At 40.0% G+C, this 18456-nt stretch overlaps 1 protein-coding gene across 4 annotated transcripts; it reads right to left on the reverse strand.

Moving 5' to 3' along the window:
• Positions 1–872: 872 nt before the first annotated feature.
• Positions 873–18456, reverse strand: LOC134536235 (protein cereblon). Of its 4 annotated transcripts, none has more exons than XM_063375925.1 (10): positions 18353–18449; positions 17963–18090; positions 17096–17298; positions 16603–16755; positions 14286–14396; positions 13136–13254; positions 11954–12105; positions 10863–11059; positions 6909–7073; positions 873–6820 (listed from the first exon to the last, which is right to left on the reverse strand). In XM_063375925.1, exons 1-10 carry the CDS (start codon positions 18438–18440, stop codon positions 6697–6699), a joined length of 1440 nt encoding a protein of 479 aa, XP_063231995.1. In that variant the 5' UTR covers positions 18441–18449; the 3' UTR covers positions 873–6696. The 4 variants fall into 4 exon arrangements, with proteins under 4 accessions (XP_063231995.1, XP_063231994.1, XP_063231997.1 ...); XM_063375924.1 differs by having other exon boundaries at positions 16603–16758; XM_063375927.1 differs by having other exon boundaries at positions 873–7073; positions 16603–16758; positions 18353–18456.

Consider the following 18456-nt stretch of genomic DNA (forward strand, 5'->3'; position numbering starts at 1 on the left):
ATTTAATTCACTTTCTTCTGTTTCAAACATGCACGGTGTTTGATTGAAGCTAGGTCGTGCATTAATAGTTTAGCTGAAGCTGTGTGGGGCTGACGCTCCAACTCGTGCGTTTTCTTAAACACGACAAAAAAAAATATAATACTACCATCTATGCCGGAAATGCACATTGAATCGAACTAAAAAGTGAATATTTATAGTTACGCTCTTGTTAATGTAGTTATATATTTTTATGAGAACACTGAATAAAACGTACACAAATCTTATCCGGGCCGTAGTCCAGATAAACGAGGTTTTACTATATCTACCACATTGTTTCGACTCTGAGCACGCACACCAGCTTCTAAACGGAACGACTTACTGCAGAGGCTAATAAAATAATTTTTTTTAACACTTCCCTCTTCTTACATATTTTTTCCTGGTCTCTTAAGATATGTGAAAACTTTTTTCTACTGTAGTTAATTGCAAAATCATCACTAGATCATTTTGAGGAATTCATTTCAATGTCTGAACGTTTACAGATAGCTAACCTGCAACACCAAAAACAATCTACATCGCAAGAAATTGCAAAATGTTTTCACAATAAAACAATTCTATTTTAATATACATTTGAACATTTATTGTTACAAAATAGATTATAGTTTTCTACTACGATAATACACAAAATAATATTGCAACAATAACACTAGTTGCAATTTATTTAAAACAAAATTACAAAGTTTTGGATTCTTAATATTTTCAAGGTCATACATATATCCTTGTGAAATTTGCAAAGGGAAAAAATTGCAATGGTGAAAACATTTTTTTAGAACTACATCACAATCTGCTATAGAATCCTGTAAGAACATTAAATTGAATTTGAAATACAAACAAAATTTAAGCATTTATGCATTTAATGTTTAGTTGCAAGTTTACACAACTACAGCAGCACAAGAAACAAACAGATTCTTCTTCAAGTATTACACACTGTCTCTTCCTGCAAATGATAAACTTGGATATGGAAACAATAGAAATCTACTTTTTTTTTTCTTCCACCTGTTGTAAACAAGGTTAAGTATAAAGAAAACAACAAAAATATTTAGCTATTATTAATGGTTGTTTAACATTAACTGTAATCATTATCTGCATTGGTGGCCACTAATAAGAACAACATATCAAAACAACTCAACTCATCATGTACGCCCTGTGAACGAGGGCACAACTCACACATGCCTATTTTCAAGGCACTTTGTCCTCGTTTGTTGGCAGAGCTGGTTCAACATCTAATATGATCGTAATACAACCACCTCAAGCCAACCTTCTACGTTCAAACATACCTAGGATTGCAAACTACAATGTTACTTCAAGAATGGGTACATTAAACATTTTTTTTTCCAGAACAAAAACAGTCGTCTGAATTAACATACTGTTGCAATCCGGTAGCCTATATTTGTGCTAGTGTTTACAGATAGGTAACAGTAGTATTCTTCTGATAGCAATGCCGCGGCTAAGAAAATAATCCATCGAGCTGTGGAACATAATGATTCATCACATACACGTGCACTTGAAAAGAAACAATTGTGGAAAACATTCAACAATATTTGAAAGTAGCAAGCAGGTTACTTCTGCCCACTGACACACAAGAACATGTGCTGTGTTACGAAAGCCACAGAGTCCTCAGTGTCACAAATTGTAATAATAATAAATATTAAAAAAAAAAAAAACGTTTCAATACAGTACAACATTAATTTTTTTTTCAATTCAGTCAAAAAAAATGTTTTAAGTAGAATTGGAACTTCCCCCTAACCTTAAATTACAATTTAAACTGTGATGCAGTGTTGGTTTTTGTAGTTTAAAAACAGCATTGTGAGCTAAATCAACCAGTTGGTTCCCTACTAGGGTATCAATGGCAGACACTTGCCACAGTTAACCGTTTTGTTATGAGAAAACATTAAAAGGATCGAAAGTGTTCCTGTTTTATTTGTACGGTAGTGGCAATGCTTGCTGCGTTAGTGCGTTCATCGCAGTGCGAAACGTGCCTCTCCCTGCAGCAGGGACTGTGTAGTGGTCGTATCTTAACACTTAATAGTGGTGCTCTTGCTCAGATTAATGTACGTTCACTATTTCCAGATTCATATTTTGTTATTGTAACTATTTTTGATCAAGAACCAAGATTTTTGTCACAGTAAAACATGGATTCCAAAACTTAACTTGCAAGTTTGCACAACGACAATGAAATAATTATCACTTGAAAAATAATGACCCATTAAAAGATTATAGAAGTACTGCTGTGAACACAAGTTTTAATTTGTACACTCACACCCTCCCCACTCTTCATTAAATTGCTAGTTCTGCCCGGCTTCCTTGTCCCTTGTCGACAAGAAGAGTGGTGGTTGCGGAGACAGGCAAAACAACATTACATAAACTATGCTGTACTGACCTCAAACGTAATACATCCAAGCCATCACGAGTGATAACACGTGACGTCGCCCCAAGTGCTCCTCCCAATCGCTTGGACAGTTGTTGCACATTGCCACCTCTTTGCCCCGATGTGCACGTGTGTGGAAGAGTGTTGATAAAGAGGGGGAAAATTGAACGAAAGGAAAGAGCCGTGGGAACGCGGGCACGACGCACCAGGAAGAGGGGAGTGTGGGCAGAGATAATCTTGCAAGCGGGACTGTCGTATCATCAGTATCGTGCGGATCGCCAAAGACGACAGATCACAAGTCGCGCAGCTGCCGCGGGAGCAGCATAGTGAGTGTTGCGGTGAGTCTCGAGGCGCGCGCTCGCGGACGGACGCCTCGGCCGACACGGGACGCAACCACTGCGAGGAAACTTCTCAGTTTCGTCTTCTCGTTGCACGATGTGAACCTGCGGTACTCTCCGGGACAGTGACACACCTGCGCTAGGCTTGATCCCCCAGGCCTCTACCCCTCTATCACCCATCTGAGCAGCAGGGACTTCAACCACCACCGACAAGATCACCCCCAGCGACGTCACATGTAGTGGGAATGCTAGCTTTTACATAAAATATATACCGTATTTACTAGCGTAAAGGCCCCCCTTTTTTCCCAAATTTTCGACTCCAAAAAAGGGGAGGGGGCCTATACGCGAATTTGGAGGAAAAAATAGATTTTTCTTTTCAAGTCGTGCGTCTTTGTTCGAATGAGGAAGGCGGGGGAGGCAGCGACGCGGCATAGGGAGAGAGAGGCAACGACTCCGCAGGGGGGAGAGGCAGAGGCAGCGCTTTGGCAGGAGGGGAGAGAGGCAGAGGCGTGGCTTAACCTCCCTCCTGCCAGCTAGCCAGCCAACCAGACGAAGGAGTGTTAGAATCCTTGACCCACTTCCCTTCCTCCTTCACTTCCTCTCTTCTTCTCCGACAACACTCCACATCAACACAGCCTAGTGCGAGTCCAGCTTTCTTTATCTTTATGTCGTTTGAGATAGGACTAACTGCTTACGTCTGTCAAGCCTCACGACGGTCCTACTGAGAACACTGAGAACGGACAAACTATAATACCAGTCTCTGTATCACTGCCGCTTACAAAATCACCTCCCGCCGGTCACAATACATGGCTTGTTGTTTGATGCATGCCAAGCTGCCCTGGCCACAGATAAACCCAGAAAAACAGGTTTTTAAATTTTTTCTCAAAAATGTTTACAAAACAAGGAGGGGGGCTTATACGCGGGCGGGGCCTTTACGCGAGTAAATACGGTATAGTATAATCAAAATCCATAACATGCATATGTACATGGAACATTAATATGTTCAAGAACAAACTCTTTAACATCAACATAGTGCTCTGCATGATTGTCAATTACTTTTTCTCTTCGAGAGAAGAATGTAAACAGGAAAATAAAAATTAGTTATAAAAAAGAAAACCTTGAACCATCAGAAACTTTCACCTAAAAAAAAATAAAGCATTTGAATTCTCAACAAGAAATTTTGTAAGCGAGTCAGCTACTTGAAGCACTGGATAAACACTGCAATGTCTGCGTTAAGTGAGGCTGAATGGTCATTACTGCCCAGTGCTGCACTAACCGAAGTGGAGTCCCACTAAACCTGATCCCGCTCGCCTGGACGGAATTATAAAAAAAATATCAGGATTAACTTACTTTTGTACGTTAAAATCCTAGGTCCACGAATACAGCAGTATTAAAATTAAGCTGTATGAAAAGTTGCAATTATGGAAGGAAAAAAAACATCAATTTTGATAGTTTTACCAATCTAAAAACATGCGTTACCTGATTTTTATGGTAGATATCCCATTAATCCAGATTTTCGGTGATCCGGACAGGGTCCAATCCCATCCAGTCCCGGATTAGCGGGACTCTACTGTACCGAGTATGTACTACACAGACACAAGTGTTTTTTATGCGAAGTACTGTACTATTCAATTTCACAACACCTGCATAGTAAGAATCAAATCAATTCTTTAATAAAAATAATTTTTTCGTTACAAATGGAAGAAACTAAATTTAAAAATTTCCGAAATTATTTAACCAGATGATATATGTAGTATCTTTACATTACAGAACAGTACACATTTCAATACCTAAATCTGATAGTTGTTTACAAACCACGTCCAATTTTGAAAAACACCACAAAGAGATCCCAGTTCTAACCATATTTACACATTACATATTAAGAAAATTTAGTAATTTTGCCAATCTGAAATATAATACGATCTCAATCTCAATATATGTATGTAATATGATCTCAAATATAACACTCCCTGTATTTAATTTAATTATGTAAAAAAAATAAAAAATTACTTGTCCAGTCCACAAATATTACTTTTCATTAGCTGGAATCCCAATAGACCCTTTCCTTGCATGTGATGCATAACAGATTGTAGTATGTAATTACTTCGCAAAACTTCTAATACTTATAGAAATAGAGAAGAAATTCAGAATAAAATCTGTTTGCAGAAAATAGGTTTGATATTAGTACAAGCAGCAAGTGTATATTCAGACTGACTTAATTTAGCCTAACATGTTTACATTTTTACAATAGTGTCTTAGTATAACAAAAGACCTGTTGTACGTACAGCGCTTTCAGTTTATAGTAAATCTCAACATTTTGAAATCAACTTTTGACAGCCGTTTTCACATTAACAACTACAAAACAGTCTGTCTTACACCCATCTCTTTAAACTGACAACATGTTAGTAACACACGAAAGAAAACAACAATAGTTCGGAAGAGTTTTGATTGGCTGGAATGATGCACTAGTACTAGGGTTTACTGCTATTTCAAAAGCAAAACATAAACACTGTATTAACATCAAACAAATTTACTGTAAATAAAGATTTTACCATACCTATTAGTAGAGACATGCAAAATTCGCGGATTCATTTCGCGATAGGCTAGCATCAAAACAACTATACCTTTGTACCGCTTCTGCGATTGGGCCACATTTTATCGGGGAAACTGTGAGTCAATGGGAAACACTAAACCAAGAAAGTGCCGAATTACAGTTGAGACGTCTCACGCATCAGTAGCCAATGAACAGGTATCATTTCCGCAAGTATTTAAAGGACTGTGGAGTCTATCCTAGAGGTCAATGAATCCGCGAATTTTGCAGGTCTCTACCTATTAGCATGTTAAGTAGTATGATATATTATTCAGACAAATACAGCATTATTTTGTTTCCATAATTATTTTCAAACACTTAGTGCTTGACATATTTAATTAATGATTCTGTTACATTGATTTTTGCATTGTACATATTACTCTAATTTTCCACACTATTTATAATTTCTATAGTTGCACAGGTAAAACACTAATTATAAAATGTTCCACTGCCCAGGACAAAACAACAAGAAGACAGAATCCACGAAACACAGTTAACAAGACAAAGTTGAATCTTCACGGACTGACAGAAGCTCTTAATTGATCTACATGCCACTGGTTTCTTCCAAATTCTATTTAGTTCTGCATTAACTGAATGAAAGATTAGAGGAAATCCAAAATAACATAAATGTTAAGTGCACTGCTTCTGTTAACAATTTATCATACTTATCAGTATCATTAGAAGAATCAGCATTGAGCAGAATTAAAATACAGTGGTATCTATAGCAGCAAAATTTGTGAAAATATGGTCACTAGATTGTACACTTAAGTTTGTGATAAAAAGAAAGTTCTACATTTTACTGCCTAACACGCAGATTTATCCTTGAATTATTTTTTTTAAAGTCAGTCCATTTTACCCAGTCTTAACTTACTTTGTCACAGCTTGAGTTCAAAGCTCTTTATAAGATTAATTTGAGCAGAAACGTCTGTTCCGCAGCAGTGTTACCAAGCTGAGCAACTGATTGTTTCCAGCACACAGACATTTCTAAGCTAAAAGTTGAGTTTCAGAGACACTGAGTTCCTTTCAGAAGGTACTTAACTGCCTACCCTGTGTTGTCATTACGAGCAATCACTGCCGAAGCATTCACAGCACAAAGAGATCAGTTAAACTTAAAAATTTACAAAACTTGTGATTATAAAAATACACTATCAGTAAAAATAATTTGCAATAATGCTACTCGGGTGAAAACACACAAGAAAATTTAAGGTAAACAGTCGCAGCTGATCCGTAATGGAAGTGCCTTACTCGGTACTGTCACCCATCGAATCACAAGTTCATAAAATGTGGTTTAGATGATCGAACAATAAACAGATCAGTGATAAGGAAAAAAAAAAAAAATTCATTACATTTACAACATATTGCCATTAATTTAATGTACGCTTCACTGGGGGGAGTTTCGACGGAGCTGTCGTAACTTCCCACAGACATCGAAAACACCAGCAACTCTGCCCCCGCAGATTCCACCGACATGTCCAGTCCTGCCACGCCCTCAAAACAGAAGAAAACTGCGTGTACACGCACGGTTCGCTAAACGACGACGACACAAAGAGACGACAAGGGTGAAACGAGGGCTCACATGACGGGCAGCGTCTCCTCGGTGCCGTCCGACTTGAACTGCAGGTAGAGGGAGCGGCGGCACAGGCCCCAGAACCTGGCGGGCTTCAGGTGCGCCTTGGTGGCCGTGAACCTCCAGCCCATGTGGCGGCGGCAGCCGCGGCACTCCGCGATGGTCCACGCGTACCTGCGGCAGACCCCGGGTCTCACGGCCCAGCACTGCTTCCCGGCGCGACAAGCCTCTCAGGCCACTGCCGCATCATCGAAGTTGCGAAAACATACTATCCTACGTGAAGCGTTGTCTTACATGCAAGCAGGGGCGCAACAGGAAGGGGGGGGGGGGGCAAGGGTATTTTGCCCCCCTCTGAAACCTTGAAGTGCGGGCAAACGGGGCAAAGAAAGTGCTGTGTAATCAATTTTTAGATAATAAAACTGCTTAAATAGCACCATTTTCCACCTTGAAATACAAATTTTTCCAGTGGAGGACACCTGGACCCCTGCTTCAATGGGGGGGATCGATAATTCTTTATAAAAATATGTAATTCCCCCCCTTTGGAAATTTAGTTGTTGCGCCCCTGCATGCAAGTGCTTACGCCAATTTTGCAGGGAGCCCGCTTTCCCAGCGGTACCTACGCTGCTTCTACATCAAGCATGATGATGATGATGAGCACTTTTTTTTAGCAATAAATTGACCAGCTTTAACTTTTTTTTTAAAAAATCCTTTTATCCACACGCGACCTCCGCCAGTGGTATGGCCGTTTTGTGTTTGTCACAAATTTACTTCATGACATGGTTACATTTTTTCTAAGCTGAAAAAATTTAAATATGCACTAGGGATGGGACGAATCCACATTTTGGTCGAATCCGAATCCTTGTTCGAATCCTCAGTGTTTGTCATAGAATCTCGAATCCCAGTCCCACACTAAACTGCACCACATGTTATTAAAAAAAATCACACATTTATTTTAAAAAATTACATAAGCCTATGTATTAAAAAAAATCACATGTGTATTTATAAAATTATAAAATAAGTGCATAGTGTATACACCTAATATAAAATAGAAACAAATAACCTCAAAAACCACACATGTAAGTTTGCATCTGTCTAATTCTCTGTTAAATTAATCCTTCCTATGTTTTCAATAAAATACGTTTGTATAACAGACACCATTTAAAAAAAGTTACGTTTTTTTCTGCAATGTTATATTATTGAAGGCTGGAAATGATCCAGTAGTTATGCTAATTGACAAAATGCAGCGTAGTTTATCTTATGTTTGTGCTATTTCCGTTACCTTTATAATACAGTTTAGGTATACAATTTTCTAGAGCTGGGCGAACCTCAGTTCTCTGGTTTCGAATTGAACTGAATCGAACCTCATACAGAAATAATTGTTTTGAATTAAAATGAACCGACCACCAGCATTTTGGTCTTTAACTGAGTGGTGAGAAAGAAAGGTTCTCCAGCCATATGTAAAATTAAAACATTATATAGCTTTTATATATATATATATATATATATATATATATATATATATATATATATATATATATATATATATATATATACACACACACACACACACACACACACCAACTTTTAATTCATGAAGAAGTTACATCTAAATTTCAAAAAGACTATCTTCCTTTTTCAGTGTACACTAACCTTCATTAAAAAAAATATAATATTATAAAGATGACGAACATTCAGCATAAGGCCACATAACGTTTTTGTGGTAGGCATAACCTAACATTTTTAATAAGTAAAACTTTTTAATAGGACATCAAAAAAAAGTCGAATGTGAATTAAGTTAGCTATCTACATTACAAAACCCGCTGACTGCAGTTGCTGTTTTCTTGGAAGAATGCTGCTCGTCAGAAGAAACTTTAGACTTTTTTTTGGGGTGGTACTGGGTCATCTGGGTCGTCATTATCTTTTCTCCATTTGGAAAACTTAAACGACGTTAGCCTGCTCATCGCAAATGACCTCAAGAACAATAATATTGTAAACGTAACGTAAAAAGTGTGGTTATAGAAATTTGCGTCGGAAAAAAGTAAACACGAGAAATAATGATGGCTGCCGCGACTACGCTAGTCAACTTAGTACCGTACTGTAAAATTTACTGGACCAGTACTTTTAATACACAAGATTAAATTAATATTTTCAGTACCTGACTGTTATAACCAAAAAGGCCAAAGAAATTAATACATTCCAGTAATTTAAAATACGTAATTTAAGTAATCATTTCCTACCGCATTTGTCTTGTGTTAACTTGATCACGTTACTTTTGCCGAAATACGAGAGTTCTCGTACATGCGCTTTAGTTTAGCGTATGGGTTACGCAATCTTTGGTGATTTTACAACACTTCTCGTACACGCGCAATAGTTAAAGGTATAATATACAATACCTTTGGCATTTGTACGATAGTTTATATTACGTAGTACGACAAATGCATACAAAATTCTCTAAAGTAAACAAAAAACAAAGCGCGCCTATATGAAAAAATGCTATGCGAGTTATGCGACGATTAATAATTTTTATTTTATTTTTTCTGCGCTTGAAACTGTTGAGGCGACGATTATGCGATAAAAGTCGGAATATTACAAGTAATGGAATTTTGTTGAGCTGTTTTGTGAATGGTCTCAAATGGGGGTTAGAAAATTAGAAAAACGTAATTTTTTTACGTTCGGTTTTTCGAATATATTTTAAGAAGTTTCTAACCGAACCGAACGTAAGGGTTCGGTTCGTTTCGGTTCGTTTCGGTTCGTAATTTTCAAACTTCGCCCAGCACTACAATTTTCAATTACTACCTAAAACTCTTAAAAACCCACCTCGAATCCCACCTCGGATCCTACGAATCCTCGAATCCATAGGATTCGGTATATTCGACGAATCCAAGATTCGAAAATCCCAATACTAATATGCACCCATACCAACCCCCTTTTGTTCATGTAATTGCTCGCAACAAGTTCCAGATACCAACCCTCCCCTTTTCAGGTAGAGCGCAGGGAGAAAAAAAAATTGTTACCCTTCCTTTCCATCTGCACTATCGGTCAGTCTACTATGGTTATCAAATCCTAGATTCTCATAGGAGAATCAGCAAACCAATGGACAACAGTATTTATTTTGCAGCTTTTCCGCACACTCAATTTCCATGAAAGTGCCACCTCAAACAAGGGCAATACATGGCATACACAATGCAAGGATATACGGGCTTGACCTGTATGACTACACACACTATGGGCAGATCTTCATAGAAAATCATGCAAATTAAAAACTGCTGCTTTTCTACAGTAGCATTATAATTAATAAACAGGTCTAAAAAAATATACATTCAGAACGATAAACAAATTATATTAATTTTTCTGATGCATGCACTTTGGTACAATTTTTTGTCTGGAAATAACGACATTCCTTGAATTTCAAACATTAAAAGATTAATATTTTTTTAAAATTTTTTTGAAATAAATTTGGCTGAATTATACTTATTCTATAATATAACATACATTTCGGTGCTATACGGTATATTTACTTGCATTGTGGTGTTAGTGGTTTACTGACACGCCTTTCTGTGTTAACTTGTTTTCATCGCAATTCACCATACATAGGGGCAGGAAATTTTCGCAAAAAAAATATGAACGCCTACTAGACTGCAACAAGGTAAACCCGCACCTGCGGTTTCTTCCTTGCGATTGGCGGCCGTCTGCGAGAGAGGTCGTCGCCTTGTTTGCACGAGCCACTAAGGACGAGTATGCTTCCGCAATGAATCACTGTGATTGGTGTTGTTACAATCGATATGTACCTGGGAGTAACTCTCGCCCAATCACGAAACACAGACAATGCTACAGTGTTTTAACTTCCAGCTACTCTCGGGATCTTTTCGCGAAATTTTCATGGCCCTAACCATACAATGATGTTCAGCTGATGATGATATTAAGAAACTGGAACTGTCCTCGGTGAGGCGGGGGGAGGCTCACCCGGGGAACCAAGTGTACTCCGTGGACGGCTGCTCCTCCACGGTGCGCAGCCCCTTGGCGCGGTGCACCGTCACCGTCTCGTGGATGTAGCCCCCCGGGTTGACGTACGTGCCCTGGGGCCCCTCCACGGACATGGAGAACACGTCCTTCTGCTCCGCCACCTTGGACTGGCAGTCGCGGCAGCACAGCACGCGGCACTGCACACGTCACGCACGACACGTCCACAAAACAACTGTGCAAATTTTTAGGGATGTGCGAATCCTTGATTTTTCAGTTCGGTTCGAATCCCGAGCAATGTTTGCGATATGAATCCGATTCGGAATATAAAGCACAGAATAATTAAAAATAATGTGTGTTCTCTTTTTTCCAACTGTAACTACTGGCAATTATTTATTACACTGACATTGAAATGTTTATAATTATGTAAACTTAATTAATAATAAACACTTTAAAAAATGAAAACCAAAACATATTCGATTCTCCAACTCAATCGTAATAAACTACACGCCACAGGGAAATCTGTTTTATAAACGTTTCAGGAAATGAAACCATTTTTTTCTCTAATAAATAGCCAAGATGATTTTTTCTTGTAGGTATGTAAATGTTTTTGGTTTATAGTTTGCTATACGACAAAATTCGTAATTATAGTTTAAGCTCTGGAAATCTCGAAATTCTTTTGATGTCACTGTGTTAATTATTTAATTTACATATCTTTCTTTGATACATCATATTATAAATACTTCCGTAATAATAGCCTAATTTTATTTTTCACTGCTAGTATTTTTGAGCAGTATTAAATCAATTTATAACTTTTGTGAATATTCGTAATACTGTTCGAATCCATGTACGTACAACGATTCCAGGTTCGGGTAATTGTGGATTCGAACCGTACCCGAAAATATCGGGTACTCGCACATCCCTACAAATTTTCTAAACCCTCGAATGAAATATACAGGTGGGCTATTGTGGACTTTTATATAGTTTCCACCACGCACGTGTTCCATCTTCCAGGTCTAAGCTGCCGGAGACGACATCTCTAGTTCGCCGTAACTAGAGGCCGACATGTCGGAGAGCGACGAGCGAGCACGTACCTTCTCCAGCACGCTGAGCTCCAGCCGCAGCCTCTGGACGGCAGAGTCCAGCTTGAGCAGCCCCATGCGCTGCTCGTCCGAGAGGGGCAGGTTCTGGGCCACCCAGTAGGACAGGTCCACGGGGTCCGAGGGGATGGACACGTTGCCCTTCCCTGCGGGCAGCCCCTCACCCCTCACCCTCCGCTGCTGCAGTGTCACCATTAAACTGGTCTCATTTTTAAAGGTTTAATGCTTTTTTTTCAATACACAGCTTCAATAGTTTCAATGTTTTTTTTTTATCTTTTACGTAACTAATTTTACTTAATACCAGCTCCTCTCAAATTCCGAATTATTTTATTGACTACCATTGGGTATTTTGCCTTGCCTTCCCCGACATTTGCCCCTCTACTCTTCAGGAAGTGGGCGATGGCGGGTTGGGACGCTCATCGGGGCCTCCAGGCGGCCGGTTGCAGGAGGCACGGGTAGGGTGATCTAGTCTCTTCCAGGGGAACTGACAGGACAGGGGTTCCCCGCCCTAGCACGCACAACGTTCCAGTCGGTAAATGACTCATTGAGAACATTCTAGTGCAACGCCGTTAATAGTAGGTACTCAACACGTATATATCACCGAATCTGGCCCTTGACACACCCTGACAGCTGACAGCTGCCCCTATAGTGCCAACTGATGAAGGACAAGTAACTGACGGGAGGTACAACTGTCTGCAATGGTCTTATAGCCGGCCGCTCACTGCCAGAGAGGCGCCTGTAGACACTCGGGTTGGACACGTCCGGAAACAACAGACGTTAAAACTGGCGACATGAAGGTGGCGGCGGCAAACTAGCTCTCACAGTAGTAGGTCGCAGGCAGTGTCTGCGAGTATCAGATAAATGAGCTGAGGTGTCGAGTATCAAGATGATTAAGGAGAGTTGACTGTTACGCGTCCTCTTTTATCACATATCTGGTTGAGAGAAAGGGTAATGAGTGCTGCAATGATTGGTGGCACATGTTGAGCAGGAGGGGAAGAAGTGTTGCTTCCCCCTAAGCGAGAAGGGGTGAAAAGAGTTGCGACAGTTTAGCCACACGAAGAGTATTTTAAGGATGTGCAATTAATAACATTACTATAAATTTGTGGTTACATCAACACTTTTGCAGGACGTGAACACAGAGAACGTGAAGGTGAGACAGGAGTGACCTGGACTCACCCAGCTTCAAGTACTCGAGCTGCTGCCGCATCCTCTGCACCAGCCGGGAGCACTCGTACTGGGCGTGCACCCAGAAGGGCCAGCGAGTCACCGCCGCGTCCTGCTTCATGTAGCGACACCTGTCGCACGCACAACACGTCATCACCGCCCGCTCCCGAGCCTTTGGGCCACGGAGCAAACCTGCCACGACTTTTTCCAAGGGGGTAAACATTATATGCAGGAAATATCAAGTTAGGACTTGTCAGTGTTTTAAAGTTTTACCACTGGACTCTTCAAGCTATGTAAACAAATACCTATACTGATGGGTACACTTTATGCTCGAATTTTCTTAACCAAGTCATCAACTTTTCTTCAAATTCGTTATGCTTACAGCTTCAATTTTATTGGTCTTTAAATAAAGACCAAATTGTCTTATGATTCATGACGACATTCAGTGTGAAAATCCTACGCCTAATCCCTTCAACACATGAAAAAGTTTTTTTTTATTTCCTTGCTACCAAATAACTAAATTCCACTCTTATCTATCATAAATAAAAAAATACTTTTTTTTTTGCCATCACAGAATAGCTGGCAAATTAGAAAAAAAAAATGTTTGGCAAGGAAAGGATGGAAATAAATACATATTGTCCTTTGTCCAGGGGAAAAGTTGGGACTTAAAAAATAAGAAGTCACAAGCAGGAACCTCATAACGGGGATTCTACCGTACAGTCCCCCTTCCAGACATCAGCATGTTGCCTTCAAGAGCACAGTACTGTGTTTGCACGCAGGCAAGGGAATTGCGATTACATTAATCATTCACGTTTACAAGCCAGTTTTTGTACTTCATATTCAATTTTAATATATTTTAACTGTAAAAAATGTTGATTCAATACTACTCTTGCATTGCAGCATTTTGGTTCTTTTAAGCAGCACTAAGCGTTTTTCCAAAAAAATTGTGTAACTATTAAATATAAATCAGTAGAGGAAAAACATTAGGGCTTGCATTTGAACAAAAAAAAAAACTTAGTTCAAATTACGAAGAAAACAAAACTGAGGTTTTTAATTTGTGATTTTCAACATTTCAATGCACGTACCATGTCCTCCAAAGAGTTTAACAACTTCCCCAGTGAACACGTAGTTGTTAACGAGTGTCTACGCGTGAACAACTCACCCCGCCTGTCCCGGAGTGGTGCGGAACCTGTCCAGGGACGCCAACCTCACCTCTGCCAGCGAGTGGGGCAGGATCCGCTCAGGCAGTACGCGCACTCGGGCCGACACGTTCCTGCGAAGCACACACGCTTTCTGTGCTCACTGAGCAGTTCCGATTAGAACAGGAACAAGTGAAGCAAAATGAGCAAAAATAAAACAAACAAAAAAAATCTCTTTATACTGCTGTTTGTAATATATTTTTGTGTATGTGTTGGTGTATGTTTTTTTTTTATAATTTTCAGTACTTGGTTAGGTTTTCTGCTTCAATGTAAATAATGGCTGATCTATTTCAGAGGTAGATATATGTTAGACATGTGTTGTTTTGCATTCATGTTTGTATGCATGTCTGTAAAATGTACTTAATTTAAACTTTAAACCAGTTAAAATTTATCATTACCCATTTGACTGGTTGGTCACGTTTTCAGGTGTTCTCACACATTTTTCTTTACTTGTTTTGGCTGAAAGCATGATGATCCAATGTGACAGTAAACTACATCACAACATCAGTGTTAAGGCTCGTACACACTGCGCTGACGTTTCGTGTTAACACGTGTTTACACGTGTCATCACATCACGTCAGATTGTGACATAACACGACATAACACGGCAAAGTGTGCACATTGTTCTGATACTGTCAGATGACGTGTTGATACGGAACAGGGTGCACGGTTTTGTGAAAGGTAGTTGAAATGGCTGAAATCACTGTACTTATGGATGAACTTGATGAAGAAGAAGATTGTGCAGTAGCAGTATGCATCATGCTAACTCAAAAAAAGGAAAGAGAGTGGGTGCATCCTATAAACGCAGACAGGCCAATTTTTAGCGAATTTCATCATTTGATGCCTAACTACTGGACGATGAGGAGAGGTTCTTAATATACTACCGCATGACGAAGAATGAGTTTTATAAGCTACTAAATTGTTGAAAACGTACAACAACTCGTACGTACGCACAAGTTCTATCAGTGGCTCCTCCATACTCGCGTCTGACGCATAACACGTCTGACGAAAATCTGGGAGCCTAGATATTGTTGTGACGCGTGTAATGACGTGTTATGACGCGCTCCGCGTCAGCTTACGCAATAACACATCATAACACGTCACATCACAACAATGTGCGCACTCACATATAAAAGTCATGACGACTTTTTTCTGCAACACGTGTTAACATGTGTTTACACGTGTTAATGGGTGTTAACACGAAACGTCAGCGCAGTGTGTACGAGCCTTTAGGGTGAGCGTGGGACCTCATGGACAAAAAAAAATGTTATCATAATCGGAAAGAGACAAAGATGGGAAAGCTCTAGTTAAATGCATACAGGATGTCTTTCATTTCTTGTAACGTGTGCTTTGTTTGGCTGATTTTCGATAGTGTGACATAAGGTTGTATGATTGGTTGTGGGGACACATAACCACCTCCCTCCTTCGTGGATGGAGGTAGTCTGGTTGGCCATTAGTCGTCCGGTGATTGTGCTACCTAAAAGTCGCGGTCGGATGATGGCTCGTAATTAATTATGTATGTAGTTGAGAAGCAAATTTCGCACCTGCAGTCCGGGCAGTGCCGATTTAAAAACACTTCTGAACGTTTTATTTAGAATTTTTTGACTGCAGTTGTCTTGAGTTAAGCTCACGAGACTTCGAAATCCTATTATAGTCGTGGTTCCAAGGGCAGAGTGCTTGGCTTGTGCTGTGAGTTCATGTGAAACCATGAGATTCAATAGCAGTGATAAATAACCTTTTATCAAACATTTCGGTAAAACTTGCAGTTTTAATTGTTTTCTCGAAGCAACAAACTTTCTATTTTTTTATTTTTGTGTGTAATCTGAAAGTGTTGTGGTCAGAATATGGCAGCCATTGTGTTAGTTTAAATTTTCCATCAAGGATAAGTAAAACTCAGTCATTATTCTCGAAAGACCATTTACGAAATTTGAACAGTATTTTCAACCCCACCAATTATTCACGTGTTTTTATGTACGTGCAATTCAGAACAATTGAAAGCTAACAGGTGGTTTGGTTCGTAACAAGATTCTAGGATTTTTCTGGATGACTTGGATTCCGGAGGACTCGTATTCAAATCCCAGACCTGCCATTCTGTATCCTGGTTTCCCTAAATCACTATCAGGCAACTGCTGCGACAGGTCTTCAAAGAAAACCAATACTTGCCAAGTTTCCTTGAACTGTGGATGTTAAGTTTATTAGTCTCTAAAGACCTCGCTGTCTGGGAGACTCGAAACCAAGACAAATAAACGAACGTGCAACAGTAAATAAGAGTGTGCGCACCCGTCGAACTGACGGCGTGTCTCCAGGATCTTGAACCTCTGGCGGCCCTTGGCCTTCACCCGGAAGCCCGCCTCCGCGTCCTCGTCTTGGAACTCGTATATCTCGGCGGTGGTGCCAACCTCTGCCAGCTTCGCCGCGTTCTGAATGGAGTACCTGCTGAGCATACCATCCCCGCTCGCATCACTGGCTGTGGCGTGAGTTCCAGCAACATTCACAAAGTCCTAATGAGGTTCACCTGAGCATGCATAGTCGTTAAAAATACTTATGAAACTATCATGTCAATTTTTACTGTAACTTATAAAAAATTTAAAAACAATAATTTTCGGTGGTAAAAATAAGGCAATTCAGACATGGCAGTACTTGAATTAGTTCTCTGCAAACTGTCAGTGCAGGGTGAGATTTCTCTACAGAATGTTGTTGTCTAAGATCAACACAGTTTCACGTGAGGCTAACTGTGTGGCTCGCCGAGACGGGGGACGAGGGGAGGGGCTACCTGACGCAGACCACGCCGAAGGTGCGGTCGGTCGCCACAGAGCGACGCAGCATGCTGACGGCCGGCGGGTAGAACACGGACAGGGGCAGAGTCTGGCCGGGCACCAGCACCACCCCAGGCTGCGGCAGCAGGGGCAGCGTCTGCACCGAGTCGTCGTCCAGCATGGTGCGTCCCTGCAGCTCCTCCAGGTTCTCCCCCAGGTACTGCGACACGAGCCCAGGCCCCCTTCACTCACCGGTTCCTCACCTGGCCAACCGCTTACTTATGCCACGACCACCGAGTAGCGCTGACGATACAAACTTAAATTAATTTAATTGCACAAGTAAACTAAAATAAACTTTCTTAATAGTTGCAATCATGCGGACAACTAAAAAATGATGTATAAATAGGTTTTCAATAGACTTTACAAGTACCTAATCTAATAAACATGGTGCTAATTATGTACAAACATGATTACAGAATTTGAGCTGTAAAATGTTTGGAGGTATATAATTATTATCTCACAGTCTTGGACTCCCACCTCATCACAATCACAACAAAACATAGGAGAACTGAAATATAACACATTTGGAATAATTTTTTTTATGCAGAAGCCGCTAATCTAGAATGTTACCATACTCAGAAAAAAGCCATGGTTACACAGCCGTCACTATTTAAAAAAATAAAATAATAAAATTTCTTTAAACAATACTAGGGTAACTGTCCGTAGTAAAACGCTGTTACGTATTAAAATGACACGTCAGTAATTAAAAAAAATGCGTGGAAGTGTCGGGTCATTACCACAAATATAATTATACAGGAGTATTGGGTATAACAGGATAACTGAATGTATTTATGAGTGAATTGTAAATGGTGGGCAGTACGTACGGAATGTTTGACTGGCAAAGCCATGTCATAAGTGTGCTCCATGGCGTGTCTGTCTGCTTCGGTGCCGCTGCCAGCCCCGTCGGTCGTGGCATCGTCTTCGCTGCTTTCGTACGGCGCCGTCGAACCTTCTGCCTCGTCAAACACACAAAACCTGCAGCATTACACCGGACAGCAACACTCCACACACGCAACATGCTGCTAATTACAATAACTTCCTACGTTCAACTACGCAGCTACCGAAAACAAAACATAAACTTCATCTCGAAGATCGTACTTTGATGTCCTGGTAAAATTCTTATTATTTTCCATTTAAAGTTACTCCAAAGTGTTCCCATCTTGATACCATTAATAAAATACATTAAATCATTCACGCAATTAATTAATCCATACCTGAATAGTCCGACCCTAGAAATACAATTTCGTCCATTGTTGTTGTTGTTGTTTTTTTTAAGTGGATTGCATACAAAAATAAACACATCGGATTGAATTCAGGC

This window comes from Bacillus rossius, chromosome 10 (assembly GCF_032445375.1).
Source record: "Bacillus rossius redtenbacheri isolate Brsri chromosome 10, Brsri_v3, whole genome shotgun sequence".
NCBI classification, from domain to species: Eukaryota; Metazoa; Arthropoda; class Insecta; order Phasmatodea; family Bacillidae; genus Bacillus; species Bacillus rossius.

Excerpts from the sequence above, each read along its gene's own strand:
- LOC134536235 (XM_063375924.1), bottom strand. The coding sequence starts at position 18,440 with ATGTGTTTATTTTTGTATGCAATCCACTTAAAAAAAACAACAACAACA. Across the intron at positions 14,397-16,602 it reads ACACGCCGTCAGTTCGACGG|GAACGTGTCGGCCCGAGTGC; the intron begins GTGCGCACACTC and ends TGTGCTTCGCAG. Across the intron at positions 11,060-11,953 it reads AGCTCAGCGTGCTGGAGAAG|TGCCGCGTGCTGTGCTGCCG; the intron begins GTACGTGCTCGC and ends TGACGTGTGCAG.